The sequence below is a fragment of the Tyto alba genome, unplaced genomic scaffold, assembly GCF_018691265.1.
Source record: "Tyto alba isolate M040663 unplaced genomic scaffold, T.alba_DEE_v4.0 Super-Scaffold_40, whole genome shotgun sequence".
In the NCBI taxonomy this organism is placed as follows: domain Eukaryota; kingdom Metazoa; phylum Chordata; class Aves; order Strigiformes; family Tytonidae; genus Tyto; species Tyto alba.
Window position 1 is genome coordinate 46,656,732 of NW_024881316.1, and position 19,805 is coordinate 46,676,536.

General features: G+C 40.6%; 1 protein-coding gene across 1 annotated transcript in view; it reads right to left on the bottom strand.

The window, feature by feature from the left end:
- Positions 1 to 19,805, bottom strand: part of PKHD1 (PKHD1 ciliary IPT domain containing fibrocystin/polyductin) — a 267,005-nt gene that overhangs the window by 162,931 nt on the left and 84,269 nt on the right. The window contains exons 35-36 of the mRNA XM_042803457.1: positions 16,798 to 16,948; positions 4,057 to 4,269 (exon numbers count right to left, since the gene is read on the bottom strand). Of these exons, the coding sequence (XP_042659391.1) occupies positions 4,057 to 4,269; positions 16,798 to 16,948 (364 nt within the window). The remainder of the gene's footprint in view (positions 1 to 4,056; positions 4,270 to 16,797; positions 16,949 to 19,805) is intronic.

Below are 19,805 nucleotides of genomic sequence, written 5' to 3' on the forward strand. Positions count from 1 at the left end.
TTGCAGCAAGACTATACATTAATTTAGAGGACTGAAATGACCACTGACACCTCTGTTTTAATTGTGATGATTATAAATAGGTATGGTATTAGACCAAAACTCTATGGACATTGTTTTTTCTTTAACACACAGCTTTTATAGTCTGGACTAAGTGAATGTAGCACGTTATTAAAACTGAAGCATAGCATCTTCCATCTAGTTGAAGAGGTGTATGCTATTAGTCAAAATGCAGGCAATGGGCTCATATGTTCATGCCCTATATCATCACAGCGTTGGCACTGACAAAGTTTTGGCTAAATACACAGAAAAAGCCCTGATCCCCTTTTGGGAAGAGGAACAGTCTCTTTCAAGGGGATACAATGGAATAATGAGCTCATCTACACAAGCCCACTAAAAACAGAACAGAATGGAAAAGGCCTTTAATTTTTTTCCATCAATGGTAAAGAGGGTGCTGGGACCACAAAATCAGTCTGTCACAAAGAAAGGGTAGGTGTCCACAGCTACTGATGCAGCATCTCCACTTATGTTACCCCCACACCCAGTCCCTGCCTTCTGCTCAGCATCTGCTGGTGTCCCCGGTCCAGTTTCCCTGGGAAGGACAAAGGTGCAAGAACAGCCAAGGCCACCATGCTAAACTTCTCTCCTGAAGCTTGTCAGGAGAGTTTCTCAGGGAATAAAGTACGAATGGAGCTGGAGACAGTGATAAATTTCCCTTCTGAACAATCAATAAAATTCTCTCAGCACCGCTCAGGCCCCTACTGCGGATGCAAGGGCCATAATTACATTGTCAAAAAGTCAAGTTGCCCTGGCTGACTGAAACCCCCTTTAAAACTGACGTGTGATTGACAGGCAGTTTATGGGTGGCACGCTCTGACTGGCAGGGGAGTTGGCTAAAGCCAAAGGCAACAGTGAAATTTCCCAGTCTGCTACAACTACCAGAGCGAAGGACTGCCACTCATGAGGGAATTGTGGGAAACCCTTAGTCATATTAACATATCAAAGTGAGGAGCTGACAGCGCTTACTAAACAATCTGAACTCAACCATAGCTGCTGAGCATCCCCCAAACTTCCCAGTCTGAAAGAGAAAGTTATTTAATGATTTTGATCTGAGATAACTTATATATGCATGTATATATATGCATCTCACAAATGTATATTGCTAAGCATGTCATGCTCAACAATTTGTTCTATACCACAGGCCAGACTGGTACTAAATTGGAGACAGAACAGCATATTTCTGTTTCATGTAAGCAACACGAACCCAGCAAAAGAACACACTCTTTTTGGTCTTGTTTTCTATCAGGCTTCTACTGCTTCAGTGTTAAATTGCAGATTATATGGTTTGAATGAACCTTAATTGCAGCCATGCACTGGGACTCTAGTGCAGAGTTTAAAAGTGACTTCAGAGTTAGTCTAGATTTCTTGAATAAGAAATTGATAAGAATTCTTGACTAAGAATTAATAAGAAATTGAAACTAAGAGATGTTTCCACCAATAGGTCAAGCCACCTTTGGCTCCACAGATCTCCATCCAGGTAATGCTTGGGTTGCAGACCTCACTTTCTTGGTTTCTTCGGCAATGAAAAATCCACTGGGAATTATGGCACTGAGTAAAACATATGAAATATCAGTGAGAAATGCCTTGAGGGTGCTGGCATGGACACCTGGATTTACTTCCCTCTGTCATATTGCCAAGGTAACACTGTAAAACGTAATTCTGCCCTGTTTGTTTCTATAATTTCATGGGTTGTCTGCGAGGATAGAAGTAACAAACCAGTGATGATACAGTCTTAGAATGAAAAGGAGAAGCAGCACAGGAGGCACAGCTGCACCAGATGCTACTGGCTTTTCCTACATTTATAGAAAGCAAAACAGCATGAAGAAGACAAGGCTCTTGTTATAAAGTGCTGACAATTTAAGGACAAAACCCTGACTTACAGAGGTCAAACCAAGAATGGAAGGATGCTTTAGAGTAGCAGAAGAAGACACAGAAAGCAAATCGGCAAAAACTGTTATCAGGCAAATTCAAATCAGACATTTTAATACTTTTCTTAAAAAAAAAAAAAGAAAAAAAAAGAAAAAAAAAAAAAAAGAAAAGAAAAAAACCACGAATGATTAACCAAATTAATCCCCTGGAACAAGCTTCTACAGAGAATGCTGGCTTCCGTTTCCCTTGATGTCCTCAAAGACCAAGCCTTTCTGGAAGGCATGTTTTAATCTAATGTGAGTCACTGAACTCAAGGCTGGCATAACTGTGTGAAACTCAATGGCGAGTAACGGACACTCAATTCAGCCTAGATGATCTAATAGCACTTCTTCACAGAGCCCCTCTAGGAAATGGGATAGAAATGCTTTGCCCTTCTGCAAAGCCAGTTTACTGAAATTATTAAAGACATCTGCAAGCACTAAATGATTTAGCCTCACTGTGCCTTGATGAAGTAGTCAAGAGCACCTGATGCGGCGTTTGGGAGTAGTGCAGTCCACCTCCCATGCCAACGTCAAGAGAACCTTCCCCAGACTCTGCTGATCTCTCCTGATTCAGAAAATAATCTGTTCACCAACTCCCCTCCAACAACTGACCATTCCTGACCTTGCTTGGCTCCTGTGGACTGACAGGATTACTGCACAGCAGTTCAGCTCACTCCCTGTCTGTGCTCAGATTGTACCCCTTGGAGTCTGACATAATTTTTGACTGAGAGCCATACGTGTCAGTGATGCTCAGATAGCAACATTCCTGCCTTTAGGCCAGGGGGGGTGTAAGTTCAAGACCTGTTGGGGGATATGGATGCCTACCAATATGAAGGTTGACACACAAGAACATGAGGGAGGGACATGAGACATTCAGATATGTTGCCTTTTTTTTTCTTCTCTATGACGCACACTGCCTTCAAAAACAACCCATTAGTTAAGGGCTTGACATGCACGCATTACACTGGTATTCTGATTCATGTTGAGTTTGAAGCTGAATTCCATATCCAATCTACTGAACCAAGAAATGACCACTTCATACCTGTATTTCATAGCCTTCCAACAAAGCTCTGTATCAAAATTCTTTTATGCCACAACATCTGAAAACCTACAGTTGTTTTTGTCCTTTAGGTCCCTTGTCTGTTCCATTTAGTAGGAACATAGACCTCTGGCTCTGCAGGGCTTCCTTTGAGAGAGAGGTCCAGTGGTTAGAGCAGAGGACTGGGCATCTAGGACCAAGATTCTTGGCATTTCCACAGTCTTTCAGCATATCTCTGGACTTGTCATTTATGACAATAACCTGTGCTGAGCAGGTTTGGCTGTGTGGACCACCAGGAAAACAGAGATGCTAGAGACAGACCACTGGCATTGGGATGCCAGTGCAGCATGGACAGATGGAGGAGGAAGGGAAAACACACTGCCTGAAGTACTTTGCCGGTGCTTTGAGAAGTATCATCCCCACCCCATCCAGCACAGGCTGCTAACTGCAGCATGCTTGGCATTGGCCTCACCATGGGACCCACCTGGCAGACTACCCTCTCTTGGGAACCCCAAGATCCATACCCTCTTTGGGGAGGAAACTTCCCAGCTGTTGTGGAGAGAGATGAGGTGAGAAGTATACTCGATTCTAGTAGCAGAGCAAATCTGTATGATTCACCACAGCGATCCAACAGACAAAGACTTCATTTGTGGACAGACATGCACAATTGCAGACATATTCTAGGCACCTAAATGACTGACAGTGTTTCAAACTACTTGATAGCGTCTATCTTCTTCTTGGGGTCCAGATTTTCAAAATGTCTCAGCTCCCAGTGTGGGAGTTTTATGGAGATACAGCACTGAACTTTCATGTATAAGATACTGCAGAAACAGGAATCTGACTGCGAATGCAAAGATATGAAGTTCTGAACCAAAACCCGATTTTAACAAATACTTAGCTGTAATTAGAAATCTATGACCATGTAAGCAGAAAGTTCATTACCAAAGTCATTTTCTTGTATTCTTTTTTTCGAAAAAATTTTTTGCTTTGTTTATTTTTCTTTTATTCGTTTGTGCTTTGCTTTTGAAGAGAAGAAAAAAATATACTCACCATGAATGGAAAGGGTCCCATTCCTCACCGCCAGGAACTTGACCCCATATGGAAATAATGGTGGAGAATGGAGGCTTCCATAGAGATAGATGTGTGCTTTGTGACGGAAAGGGGCCTCAGGGGACCCCACCTGGAGCTCTCCTCCATCAGATATCAGAATGTAATGAGCATGAAGTTCTGCAGGTCCTGGACCAGTAAACAAGAGTTTGCCACCTGAAGACAACAGAAAAACAAAATGCAAGCATAGATCTAATAGCCAGTCACTATCTTACAGTCAAAAGGACTGTAAGAGAAACAAATGATGTTGCAATAAAATTATGAGATTAAGGGTAAAATATTATTGCATCCTGCAAAATTTCTACCTTGACCTGTACTTCTCCCTATGGATTTATCAGCTCTTTACATACTTTATTAATTCAGTCCATTTTTTAATTCTACCACAAGATGACTTTTTAGACTTGAGTGAGGCCATTCAGCCTGGGCAGACATCTAAATCTCTCCAATTCCAGTGAAAGGGAGCTGTGTTTGGAAAATCCCAGTTTTAACCTACTCTCTAAATTTTAAAAAGGGATATTACTACTTAATTTGTATGTTACTTTTCAGATTACAAACTACTTGTGACAGGGAGAAGGGAGGAGAACACAGTTTCGGAACATAAGAACTGGCAACTTGTTTAGAGCAGCAGTTGTTTTAATCCTGCATAGTATTCCAGCTGCTGTTCAAAACCAGATGCTTCCAAATACAGTACAAGAAACTTCTCCCTGTTAGCTGAATGTGAGATGATCTCCTCATCCCATGAAAGCCTCATTTTAACCTTTAATTAGAGGTTAGCTTCATCTCAAAGCATAAGGTTTCATCTCCTTGATCTCCTCAACAACATTTTCCTTTCACCATCTATTAGAATAACTGGATAAGATTTGTTAGTAATACAGATCTGATCCTCCAAGTCTTTCTAATATTTAGTCTCAATGGCTTCTTGAAGCAATTAATTCTGTGGTCTAAATATAAAAAGGCTTTTCCCTCCCTTGGTTTTGACTCAGTCTCTTCAGTCCTGTCAAATATTTCCTTTGTTCTTGCCTTGTGTGAGGTGGCAATCTCAGTTTGGCATTTCAGGATGATTTCCTATTTTATCTACATTCATGTTTTCTCTCCTATGAAGGACACTGTTACTATCTTTACAATGTATTTGGACAGAGTGAACTCTCAGACATCTAATCATTCTGCACATGCAATATGACTTCCTAGGTCAAGCCATGCTTCCCAGGAGCTAGTATGCGATACCTCAAAGCCTGGTAAGCCCAGGCCTCTTTACAAGGGTCTATCACCCTCCCAACCTTTCCTTTTATGTGAAGTAGCTAATAACTGTGCCATCTCATACCATGGCCAGCTTTCTACTGGCGTTAGCAGTTTTTACTGGTGACCTATCTACCAGCTGGCTTTCATTCCCTACAAGATGCTACCAATCCTTAGCAAGAAGGATGAGATCCAACCTCTGCTTCAATTTCAATATTGAGATGAAAAAAAGAGGGAAGAACTTTTCATATAAAAATCAGATTAAAAACTACATTGATCACTGTTCACTTTTGATCAGGTCTTGCTGCTCTCTGTGATAAGAGATGGATAACTCTTGTGTGCCTTTCCCACCCAGTTGTATCCACTCCTGCTGAACACATTCTGCTTATCCTGATCTCCTTATTGATTCTTCCATTGAGGGGTTTAATTGTTTCATTAATTTCTTATTCTTATAACAAAGATTTATAATTTAGTCTTAGTTGTAATTTCTCAGGCTTATAACAAAGCTAGTATTTGAATAAAGGCTACTCATTAAATATTTTCTTTCCAGATTTCAGTAGATTTCACATAAGATTTTACAGAATATGCTTAATAGATAAAATAGATAAATCTTACATTTTCTTGCTTATAACCACTGGGAACCATGGGATTTCTCCCACAAACACCAACTCCCCTATGTGTAAATTGTCTCTTTCCCTAGACATATTTTTCTATATACAAATGCATTTCTGTTAAGCTTGCTATATGTTGTTTTTACAAATTATATTGAATACACTGTGATAAAACACCACAAATTTCAGCTTGTTTCATGCAAAACAACAGAATATATCTGACTGTTATTCTGAGATACATGTAAGACTTCTAGAAAAATGAAATGTTCTTAATACAAAATGTGCCAGGCTGAAATTGGAATAATACTTGAAATGGTATTCATTTGCAGACTGAAGGGACCATTAGATCATATCGCCTGGTGGTCTGTGCACGTCATGCTATTGAAAAACTGGAGGAAGTCAAGTCGTCCGTGTTCGACTGCTGCATACCCTCCGGAAAGGCAGACAATCAATTAAGTGGCTTGGGGACATCACTCTACCATTTTCTATGGTCATCTTTTCCAACAGCTAATTTCTCTTACTGTTCACAATTTCTGCTTTATTTCTAGTCATAACTCATCAAGAATGAGCTTTCAGACAGTGGTTCTCTTTGTATCTTCCTGCATTGTACTGCAAAGAGGTGTAGACAACAGCATTTTCTGTGAAATTACTTACAGACAAACTCAAATCTCAGCTTTCATTCAATCTAGTTAATAAGGTTTTTAAGACTCTCCCTGCAAGAAATCATCTCCAATTCATGAAGCAGTTCTTCTACAGCCCTCTGTAATTTCTCAGGTACTCTGAAATTAATATCTGTGGGCCACAGAATGCCTCTACCTGCAATTTTAAAGCTCTTGAACAAAACTGGACCTGTTGATTTAAGAATGTGTATTCCCTATTTAACATTTTTATTATATTAACTTTCTTCAGTAATAAATGGACTCCTGGTCCATCTTCCTCTTGTGATATAATCTAACATCCTGTTCCTTCCTATACTGAGAACAGAAATATTTATTAAATACATTTGCCTTATAGCATCAGTGTAAATAATTTTATCACCGCAATCTAGAAATGGAACTATAAATCACTGCGATTTATTTTATTCCTAACATAAAAAAAGACATCTTCCCCAAGGTCTTTATTGACTTCCTATGTTCTGTTCCCACTGAAATATAGTAATTTCTGTTTCCATTTCTCTTCATACAATTTTTAACAAGTATTCTAATATCTGCCATGCTGTTACACTGAACCAGGAAGGCTGGTAGCCAAAGTTGTCTTAACTTTTGACTGCAAAATCATAGTTCTGCCTGAAACAACATCCCCAAAAGCTTTCCCAAGTTGCAGTCACATTTTATCCACCCAAAACGTTCAAGCTGTCTACAAGACAGGTTAGAATTACTAGATTCCTTTCGCAAACTCTTCTAGCTCCTCTTCATGGGATGGGAGGGGATGGGATGCCTGAGTCCGTTTGTTTTTGCAGTCATTCCGATGTACCTCGAGGCACCCATGGGAAGATGCCAGTTTCTCACAAGGATTTGTCTCCTTCTGCCCTGCCCCTACAGGGTCTGCTGTAAAACAGTAGCACATGTTCACTCCTCCTCCCTTCATGAGCAGTGCTGAGACACAATGGAGCACATAATGCACCTGTGCTTTGCAACCAGTACTAGACACCTGCCTCCCTGGAAAACTGGCAAGGAGTGAGAAGACAGCTTGCACTTCACATGATGTCCCTCTTCTTGCAAAAGCAGAAGTAGCTTGACCCGCAAGAGTTAATGTTTTGGGGAAGGGTGTTAACGCCAGTTCTACACTGTCTTTTGTCACTTTTCTGCACAAGGTGTCTTTGGCATGTCAGGAGTAGCTTACCCTCATATAACTCCTAAAAATCATTGTCTGCCTCCTTAATATGACCGGCCCTCTATGACGAGTCCTCTATCTCCCTTTTGTTTCCTTTTGCGTTTTCAAAATCCCCTGTTACTCAGTTACTCAATAGACCAACTGCATGCCAGTTGCACTGAACGATTTTCCTCTCTATTGATTCAAAGACTTTCCATATCTTTTGTGGATTTCTGGGTATCTAATAAGTTTGGATGGTGGTGACTGCTCTGCCCTGGGTGCAAGCATGAGCAATAGTCCCAACATGTTTTAGTAGCAGCAGGCATGCAGACACTAGCTGTGTGACGTCCGTCCTGAAAGTCTGACCCTTCCTGGGGGAAATCCTATTTAGAAGCAAGATTTCCCCACCATAGGTGAAGATTTAAGGGATAATAATAATTGGACTTCAAGATGGGGGTAGCTGCCTCGCTATTGGGTTTCTCTGTCCCTAGATGCAATGGCCACCCAAGCACAATTGGCAATGGTGCAAAGATTTGCAAGATCAAGACCACCAGAAGGCATTTGCTGTACGTGACACTTTGGCTTTCTCTTAGAAGCAGCAGTCAGACCCAACATGTAATCATAGGAAACAGATATATCAGCCCCTCTCATGGTCACACCATAATGTCATTGTCCCCTGGCTATTTGCAAACCTTCTGAACACCTCCCAGAACACAATCAAAAGGCACTCAGTCTTTGGGAGAAAAGAAAGTGTGAAAAGAAAAGTTCAGTTGCTGAAGATAAAAGAACATCAGCAACACAGAAAAGAAAATAAAGCATTAACAGGGATTCATTTAACCATTTTCCAAGTCTAAGTATAGAACAAACTCTAGCCAAATTTACAAATATTTATGTCAAAAAATTGCATATTGTCCCTCTAACCCTCAGCTCTCTGTTCCTCTGCGTTTTTCATTGGGTCAGAATAAATATACAGCTGCTGTTTTACAACGTTGTCTTCCCCTATTTTTAAAAAGAAAATAAAAGTTATGCTTCCTTCTTTTATTGCACTTGACCTCTTCTCTGAAAGCAGAAAACAAGAATATTGCTCAACTGAACCTTTGGCTGTGACCCTTAAATTGTTTGTTATGGCTGCACAGGAAAGCAAAGTCCTACATATGACCTTGAGGGTGATTTTATAAAAATCAATCAACTACTGTTATGATGGCCTCCCCACCAAGCAAAATAAATACAATTAAACCCATAATCACTTCTGTACAGTAATGTGCAAATTCAATGGGTCTCTTTAAGGTGGAGGGGGGGCGGGGAATATGTTGAGGCTATTTGATACTTTCTGAGAACATCAGAAGCACCATTCTTCTCAATTAACCCAGCAATTAGCCTCCACCTCTCTGCCTAGAAAAGAAAACTTTCTTTATCTGTCTTTACCAAAAAAAAAAAAAAAAAAGGAAAAGAAAGAGCGAAAAACTAAGCTACTCCATCTCTCCCACAGGAGGGGAAAAACAGCCAGACCAAACAATGAAAAAAAAAATGGAATATTAAGAAAAACAAATCTGATAATAAGATGGGGCTTGTAATCTGCTGTGTGAGTAACTACAGCACCATCATTCCATTAGCAGAACTGGTTTTGTGAAAAGAGATTTATCTTCTGAAGTCCTTGGGAAATGGTGGTGGGCACACTCAAAAGGAAAGCAATTGCAAAGATAATGTATAAACACTTCACTTTGTCACATGTCCTGGACTGGCTCATGCAATGCCACAGCCTAGGTATACAGAACATTTACTAAGAAAAGAGGCTACACCATGCACTCCTGAAAAAAAGAACAAGTAATGATGGAGTAGAGGATTGTGAGGATTGCTGTGGGAAGTTTCTCCTTGCCTCCATCATGAAACTTCATGTTTTCAGACATCGAGACTTATATCCCTTCTCAAAAACCTAATTTAAAAAAAAAAAAAAAAAACAAAAACAAAAAACAAACCACAACTTCTAACATAGATGTTCTCATACTGCATAAATGAGATGTTGATACTTCTCATTTAGATTTCGATTCAGAGTGTTTTAGAGAGCTTCCCCTGAACTCAGAGGGAAGCAAAGTCCCCATTCCAAATTGCACCTTTTTACATGGAGGGCTTTTTTGTTATCATCTTTTGAAGCTACACTTTGCATTCACTGTCAATATAAGATTTTTTTTTTCTAATGAACAGCTCATTAGGAAGCTAGGATGAAAGTAATTATTGCCAGATTTAATTCTACTTCTTTATTTAAAGCTGAATGAAACATTAATGTAAGCAACCTACAAGGAAGGTGCTGCATAGTCTCAACAGATATTTTTTTTATAATCAATAATAGAAGGTGTTAGGAAAGTGTCAAAAAAATTGTCTTATATTTCACTACTGTGTTGCACCCCTTAACTAACAGAAAACCTCCTCTGCATGGAAGAGGATTTGCAGATTGAAAAGTCATCTCCACAACCGGACAACTCAATCCCACCACTGTGAAGGGAAGATCTGCTCTGGTTGTGCTGTGGGCACATTTAACTCATATTCCCACAGTCTTCATCTTGATCTTACCAGTTCTTCTCACTTGGTGGTTGACATGACAAAGCCACAGAATCCCCCATGAGACAGGCTTAAGCTCAGAAGTTATATTCCTGGCAAACATCCCTGAGTGGCAAGCAGCAGGAGGCAACTGCCAGAGCTGGAATATCTTTGCTGAAACAACTGATCCTGTACAACAAGGCTGCAGTGTGCTGGCAGCCCACTTATTGCTCATTCTCTGGCTCCAAGGGTGTGCCTGGTGGGGCCTCCAAGAAGGAAGTTAAAAAAAAAAATAAATAAAGAACAAAAAAAAAAAAAAAAACTACAAAAAACAAAGATCCTCCTGTGTACGGGAAGAGGAATACAGAGTTTTTGAGCTTTAAATAAGAACAATTGATTATTTCATGGACCTGTCACTTGCACCCAGTTGACATGTTCACATGACATTTGGAGGCACCATAAAAGCTGATTGCGGGCTGGACCACTGCCGAGCAAGACACAAAAGAGAAAAGAAGTTTGTTATATCAGCTCCATCCAAACGGCTGTCTGAACCAAGAACCCAAAACTCATTCTCCACCTCCTTGTGTATGTTCCTCCAAGTTCATAATACACAGGTAGAGATCCTAGACTGGCTGTGAATTCAAATGCCTGTGTATTTCTACCAGGACATCACTAACAGGCTAAGAAGTTACGCTTATATTCCAGCATTTTGTTGGATGGAGGCCTTAATCTGTCCCTGGGCGAGGAACCGGCAGCTGCTTGAGTACTCTCAGACAGAAATCGTATCCCAAGCCTGACAAGCCTGTGTTTTCTGGCTTACTGCTCTCACAGCCATCTGTTCAGATGGCACGTGCTCCCTTGTAAGCCGGTCGGGTGCTTCCCTAAAACAGGCAAAGGCAATTCAGATCAGCAGCCCAGAAGATGCTGCCATAGGTATATCTCCTTTGAAGAAGTCCTTTTACTTCTTGGGCTCTTAGGTAGCCTCTGAGATACTTAGCATCATCTCTGATGCATTTGCAAGGGAAGAGCTAACCTGGTAAGGAAGAAGTGTGGACACTTCTAGATGGCTTCCAGCACGTATCACATCACGTAGGGTCTAATGAAGGAAGCTTCCAGGTGAGCCTTGTGAACGCATCAGGGTAAACACCATGCACAGAGGTGTGATATAAAAATAGGTCCTTGGGCTATTATTTCAAGTCCCCATGTGACAGACATGCATTAAGTGTTTCACCCTCAGCAAGGGAGGGGTGCACTGAGGAAGGCACAAGAGCACTGTTATAGGGAACAGGATTATGTTTCTGCTCATCTAGAGCCTGCCTGGGTGACCATCACACAAGAGTGTTTCTATTTGCTATGCCCCTCCACCTACAATTATCTCATTTCAAGCTGATTTTTACCATTTGAATTCAAGGATATTACAGATAGGGCTTATCACCTCATGTCTAGAACAGTGGGTTGGACCTTGATCTTAGAGAGAGCCTGTTCCTACAACAGAACTATCGTAATGCACAATCTGTCAAGCCATCAGAGGAAGAGGGGATACTTCAAAACTTGAGAAACCTACATGCAATCCTGTTGCACACTACGCTTCCTCTGTAGTTCTAGGCTCATGATACAGGCTCATGCCTTTGAAGGTATTTATTTGCATTTAAAAACCTTAAGACCTGGGTCTCAGTTCCCAGCCTGCACAGGTCATGACGACTAGATTTCTGTACTACATAAAAATGCTTGAGGACACATCTACTAACGGTATGAAGCTGCTACTGTAATGAGGGCCTGATTAGTGTCCAGGACAGGTGGAGAGAGACTCAGAAGATCTTTCTGTCCCACTCTTAGAGCCAGCACCTTCTTCCCTGAAAGGCGCACATCCCCTCCTTCCATGCCAGCAAGCGGAGGAAGGGGACGGTGCTGCCTCAGGTTTCAGCCCAGTCTCTGTGGGATCTGTGTGCAGTTCCTCAGTCAGGATCAGCTTCCACCAATCTGCTCATCCTGCGACACTCCAGAGAAGTCTAAAGAGCTACTGAAGTTGCAGAAAACCTATATCATTGGCAAGCAAGAGCCCTGGGAGTCTAATGTACATGCTGTAGGCACATCCAAAAATTATAAAGAGAAACCTGCAGCTCGTACCCAAACTTGAACCAGGGTTACAGCTGGCGGACAAACTGAAAAAAAAAAAAAAAAACAACATCAAATTGCTACAGACTTGGGGGCCTTAAAACCCTTATTCCAGGAATGTCCGGCTCTGCAAGTTGTGCTCTACTGCATAACGCTGAATTCTTGCAAAAAAAAAGTATACTAACAAATTAAAGAACTGATGCCTTTCATTTTTTTCCATGGTAACAGCTGGGACTTTAAGGCTCTGAGTCTGTAATTATTGCAGAGTTGGTACACCTCACTGTAACAACATAGGAAAATATCACACAGCGACAGGGAGAAATAGGGCTGACTTTTCTTCCTTTTAAATCTCAATTAAAAAATACATTGGATGAAATTTCCCATTAGCTGGTACTATTTGTACATCCCATGTTCTTTCTTTAATTAAAAAACATGCTTATTGCAATACTGCCAGAATCGCTTTTACGGTATTTTAATTGTAATGTCTCTGCCTGATTAAAAAAAGAAAATATGAACTAGAAACTGCCTGCAAAAAGTATCACAATGCACATCCCAAATGGGTTGAGCAAAATGGCATAGAAAACACCGCAACACAAGCAGTTTCCAACCATGCCTACTGACAAGGGATTTTAAAATGTGATTAAGGACTAGTTGATGCCATAGACAGGAAAACAGAGGGAAAAGCTTTTTCCTTCTTTCAGCAAATTCAAACCTAGTCTTTATCAGCAGTGACTGAATCACTAGTTACTTGAGAACTCCTTATGCAGGTGTGTCAGCTAATATTTGATGCTCTTTGCTAATAGCATCAAAGCATAGGAAAAAGTCAAGCAAAATCAGTATCTGGATTTCTCTTCTCCCCAGATCTACCCACAGGACCCATTCTAGCCACAGTCTGATCTGAACATGGATTACAAGAAAATCAAATACTGATGGATAATCACTGCTTTTGTGATCTGGGTTCAAAATCAGACAACAATTAACAATGTCATGAGTATCTTTGGGGCTTGTCAGTTCTCTGTATTTTTTCTGGGATCTCATGGTTAAAAAAAAAAAAACAAAAACAAAAAAACAAACAAAACAAAACAAAAAAAACACAAAAAATTACCAGATTAGTTGTGGTATTTTGAGAACCAAAAGGATGGATTTTAGAGGCCAAAACCACAGATGAGGTGGGTTAGACCTTTCTGAAAACCTCAGATGGGAGTCTGACCATGGAAGAGGGAACTGGCATGCTGGTTTCAGCAGGACTGCTAAAATGAGGCAGTGATACAAATAGGGGGAGGAGGAACTGTAACAAGTGATATTGAGGCTTTTCTAGAATAGGGACCAAAACAACCTTCTCTCTTATGCTTGCAAGGATGACCATATCAAAACTGCCTTTGCAAAGGCAACTGGTCGGTTGGGGATCTTCAAGCCCACCAGGGTATACTGGCAGGGTCACGCCAAAATTAATTCCCGAGGTACTCCTGAAGGATCAGACAGCTTTTTTCGGTCTCCAGACCTCCCTAGAGCACTATAAATTCAGACAAAGGCAAAAGCACATGTCTGAGATATCAACCCATCAAACACAAAAGAGTTACTCCAGTGTAAGCTCTGCACAAAGGAAATTTCCATCTGTCCTGGGTTATCATAAATATTTCCATGCTTGTGATGTTGGGATTACAAAAATAACTGCAATATGTTGAATATACAGAGTTATCTACGATCTGTCTATCTTGTATCTCTTCCCCAATCAGTATTGTCTGAGCAGTTTCGCAGTCTGGCTATTAAACTTTCCACTACCGATAACCACGTGTTCATGCTCCGCTTGTGGAGGAGGGAGAAACTTCTGAGTCCTCATGGCACTGAGCCGGACCCAGCTGCCTAATCGTATTTCTCTGCTGCTTTGGCTGACAGATCTTCTGCCCAGACAGCCTGGTCACCACCAGAACCACTATATGTGTTTGGCTATATGTTAATACAGCCAAAGCAGGGTCACTTTAAGGTTGCACATGAAGATGACATCCCTGTTATAATACTCTTTAAACAATTTCTACAGTGAGGAAACCTTCATAAGGAGACAACACAGCAGCAGTATTCAAAACCCTCATGGTGTCCTAAAAATGGGAAATGTCAAGAAATGGGCCTGTAAGCACGTGTTGGGTTTGCTGGATGCAGCACCAGAAAATGGGCAGTACTGTACCTTCTCACAGGAGGGGACTCAGTAGCATTACAACTTTTTGAAATTCATAGTCTTTTATATTTTCAGCTTGTGAGTGCACAGACAGCCTGATGCTGAGTCATGAAAGACAAAGGGAACAGAACTACAATTTAATCCCATTCTCCAGCTTCAAATAAGAAAAACTCTCCAGCTAGAATAAGAATGGGATGCTGCAGCTGAAGCACATATCTACACCTATTTACAGGTTAGGGGCTTACTGTCATGCCCATTTTGCAGCTGGGGAAAGCTGTCAATTATTTGACATGCTCATGGACTCAGTAGTTGCAACTCTGAGGGGATCACCTAACTGTGATTCATCTTAAAATGGGTATCTGTAATATCTAAGATGAACAAGTCTTTGGTGGAGTGTGTTTCTCTCTATCAATACAGGAATGTAAACAACACCCTTGAGCTGCACAACTTAAAGAAAGGTAAGGTTAGGAAAGATGAATCTCAGTCTCATATCAGAGTAGATCTCAGCATGTCTTGACTTGAGATTTAACGAAGGCTGAACAACTAGCAGCACCTATGTAAGCGAGAAAGGATGCAACAAGGAAGCTTCACCAAAGAGGAAGCTCAGATGAACAATTACCGTGTAGATTTCTGATATTAAAATGTTTGGTCCCTACATTTGGCATGTAGCAGTGCAGAAAATAATAATATCTAGAATATCTGAATGCTGCTTTCCTAACTGAATCTACCTGATAAACCACGTTTCTTAGAAAATATGATAAAGAGGAGAAATATTTGTATGTCAGATGAGCTGAAGCCATACAGATACTGCTCCAGACTTCATTAAATTCAATCAGACCTCCGTTTGCTTCATGAGTGCTGACTCATAGACTAAATGTGACTTTGAGTAGGCCCAAAGTTCAAAGGGTTTATGCTGCAATATTGTGCCCCAATTCTTCACAGAGTCAGACACTGAACTCCAAAAATCCTCATCCAGATTTACAGCCAAAAGTCTCAGAAATCTGAGGCTCTGACTTATCTCCTCTATTGTATGCCATAATCACAATGAGGTTAAGAAGAATCTTGCATCACATAGATGTAGGATTTTCACTGTGGAAGAGAAGGAAGAAAACTGTACTAAAACATTTCACATATTTTTAATCTCAAATTCTTACCTGATTTTTTTTTTTTTTTAACAGGAATGATGCCTGGTATAGCAATTCTTGAAAATCTCTGAACCTAGACTGAGCAAGTTCAATTGTTTTGGAACTGTCCTTACAATAGGGATAAACTTGCAAAGTTTTTTCTTTATAGAATTATCATTCAAAGTTAGATTTAAACATAATTGTCAAATGCATATTTTTCATCGTCATCTCAGTGAAAAACTAGTACTTTTAACATCCTTTTAACATGAAGTAATTTTTATCGGCAAAGATCCAGATCCTTAAACATATAGAAAGTCCTCTTTCCATTTTTTGAGCTAGATTTCAGCAGAGGCTTACACATAGGCTTAACTTTTAGCAAGTAATTTCATCAAAACAACTCATTCACTTAATACCAAGCATGTGCACAACAGTTTTCACAACCAGGGCCTAATTTCCAGGAAGGAATATTTCTGGCACTGAACTACAAGTAATTTTAATTCTTATTTTGACACCCTCCTGACACTTATGCTGAGTCTACCCGAGGGTACATGAACACTGCAAACCCAGTGTTCCCCCCCATAATTGTGCTTGGTTATTTACCCTCCACCAGCCGTGCTCTAGGATCTTGGATTATTTATTACATTCAGTAGATGTGGCCTGTAATTCTGTAACATCATTAATTTTGTAAAGGCTTTTGCAATACGCCTGCCTCAAAGATGCCAAACAAAACAGAACTGATTATTGTTATCAGCACTGCCATTATCACTGAACAACACTCAGGATAGCAGCGCTTTCAGTAGCTGGGGGAAAGAAAAAGAAAAAGAAAAAAAAAAAAAAAGCCTTCCTACTCGTATTGTCATTATGCCTCAAACAGCATAAACGATGCCTTCTGCATACATAATAATTAAACTCTTCCCCCGTCCCCCATCACCATCCTGTTGTATCTACCGAGAGCAGGCTCGGCGTGCCTGACCAGGTTTTCTTGGATGTAGCAGTCTGGCAAGGGAAGGGGAGATCATGGCCATGAAAAACTCCAGCCCTGGCTAAACAAGAGCACTGAACCCCCGCTCCTGCAGACCTTTGAGATGCAGCAGGTTGAGTTTGGTGGTGCTGGTCCCCAGGAGCAGGGTCCGGCCGCCTTCTATCGTGACGTTATCGCCATCTCGCGGCTGGTGGCCAGCAGGCCAGCTGGAGTCCTCGTCCCACCGGCCACAGAACTGGAGGGCAAGCTAGAAAAAAAAAAAAAAAAAAACAAAAAAAACAAACAAACAAACAAAAAAAAAAACCAAACAAACAAACAAAAAAAAAAAACCAGACCCAGAGAAGTTCAAAGCTCACCCCTCCCCATCCTTGAAGGGAGCATGGCGATGCTAATGCCATGCCGGCTACTTTCCCGGCAGGAGCCCACATAGACCGAAGGGATGGAAGGACATTGGGGCCGGAGAGGTTCTCAGCCTTCTGAAATGCCTGTCGCATTTCGGGGGCTGCCCCTTGTCTCATTCTGGTCTGGGTAACAAGGGGCTGGCTGCAGGTCTGGCTGCGGAAAGCCCACAGGTTTCCTGGTGTGTGTCTCTCTCTGCCTCCCGAAAAGCAGAACTGCACGTTAATTCCTGGCAATGTTGTAAAAATAGCTTGAAGAATTTTGAATTAAAAAAAAAAAAACCTGCTAGATGGGCAGTATTTTTCTTTATAGGCTCTATATTTTGTTTTTAAAATGATCTTCTGCCACTCATCCACATTTAGAGAGACATTCCTCCTTTCAAATACTCTTTTAGCTTTCTTAGTTTATCCAGTATTATTATTGTCTCTCCTTTGATAACTTGCACATCAGTTCCAAATAAAGCACTGATTAACTTGAAAACAGCAAACAGGCTGACTCATGATGAGCAATGGCAAAATGACGCCTGCCTGTTTTGAGTCATGGTTCCTCCTCACCTCTAAACTTTAAGCAGGTAGTGAAGGTTTGACTGATTTCTTGAGGAATATGTGCCTATTTTTGCATGGACATGTGCGCACAAGTGTGAACATAAACATTCATAACATATTCTTTTGGATTCATACATGAACTAGCAAGAACAGCCTCCACTGAGCTGAGGTGAGGGGGGGAAACGAGACAGGGAAATATTTGTGGTCCTCACTGGGTTGTGCTAATCTGAAACAGCAGTGGAAAGAATAACCTCAATACAAGAGCGAAATACAATTACTTCAGTTTTAATTGGAGCACATCACGTGCATTAAAGCTTTTGCTCTGGAGCTGTGGTTTAGGTGAATCAATACTGGTGGTGTTATGATAATTATTCTTTCAACTGTGCTACTGTCATTTTTAGCTTTATGTACCTGATGTTTTATATATTTCCCATAGCATCTAGAGCAGCCAGATAACTACTGTAGGATGACTACTGTCCTAATTATTTACACCATAGAATGGGTGTTAGTTCTCAGGCTAAACAATACAATTGGTTTATGCCCATCCTGTCTGTAGGGTATGGATGCTGGTATTTTCTACCTTCTAACGCATTCTACGATTTCTCCACAAAGGGAATTACTTAGTTCAATTTAGACTGAAGCCTGAGACTGCATTAACACACACGTAGTGAAAACATCTGGGGAACTAAATCTCTGGCATCAGAGGGAGTGAACCATTTCATCTTTGCAGAAGTACAAAAAAGCCTTCACATCTGTACACAACAGTTACAGGGAATACAATTTCTCCACGGTTGCTAAGCATAATAGGATAAGTTTAATCTTCATTACTTAGAAATATATATTTATATATTTCACAGATTTAGGACAAAATTCCAGCTGGAAGGATAGATATCTTTATCCACTGTCTTTCCAGAGAGGCTGTGAATTACTCTTCACTGACACTGCTTTGAAGCAGATTTTATACAATATACAAGGTTATAGAATAGAACCACTGAAAAAGGAGATAATTAAACTTGCTTTTATCTCAGAGCAGGGGACAGAGAAGGGTACAGTTCATGGAAAGGCACACATTTCCCAGATGCACTGCTCATCAAGCCAACTGTAGCACAAAGTTACAAATTCCATAAATTCCTGTCTGGCACAAACTCAACCAATGCTGCCAGCAAAACACTGCATGATGCAGTTGTGAAATGGTGGGATCCTTCAGAACATTTTGTTGAGAAGGTTTGGTTAAATGGCTTAAGGTCACTCTGACATCACTCTAGCCTTCTTACGTCACTTAGAAGCCTCCATTTAACTTGAATGGGAAAGCAAGGGCATAAGGAATATACCAGGTTGTTCTTCTTGCTAACATTAAAAACTTAGTAAGCTGTTGATAGAAGTCTTGGAAGAGTTAAGGAGAATAAACTCCTCTTCTGAATTTGACGACTTTTTTATTTAAGATGGCTCTCCTTTCTGACTAGAAAACATGCTAGTTCTTCACTGAAAGTTCTCTCTATATAACACCAGTGTTCCAGTGTTTAAGCTACTCTTGCTAGGTTTCTTCGGTCACATCTTAGAAGACTCCGTACCCATTCAGTTCTACTAATATCATCTGGCATAAGAGCTAGTAGCTCATATGTGCCAGTTTAATAAGGCACAAGAAATGGTTAAACCATCTGGAAAACTAAGAATTATTAACCATCTTAGAATGTAACTCAGAAAAGATACTATTTGCTGAAATGAAGTGTTCTGTTAATCAGATGATGTGTCCACAGTAAGAGGCAGTCCCTACACCATCCACCTAAACAAAGACTTTATTGCTCAAAAGAAAGTTTACTACCCAGGAATGATTATATAGAGGTAGAAAATGAGTTGGCCGAGGTCATAAAAATCTCTATTGTGCCACACAGTCTGTACCTAAAGGTTTCCAGCAAGATGATCCCTGGCTTAATCAGCTGCCATGTGCACCACCTGCATGTATGTCTTTCAAGTGATTTCTCATTTGTATTTTTTTTCTTTTTTTTTTTTTAATAAAAGTAAACAGATGAACGTCAACTAATAGCACAGGACCAAGAGCTGTTTATAATCACTTGTACCATCCTTGCATTATCATGGAGAGGATAAATCTAAAGAATCTGTCTGAAGAGAGAAAAGGGGGTTTGTTCAAGGAAAGTACTT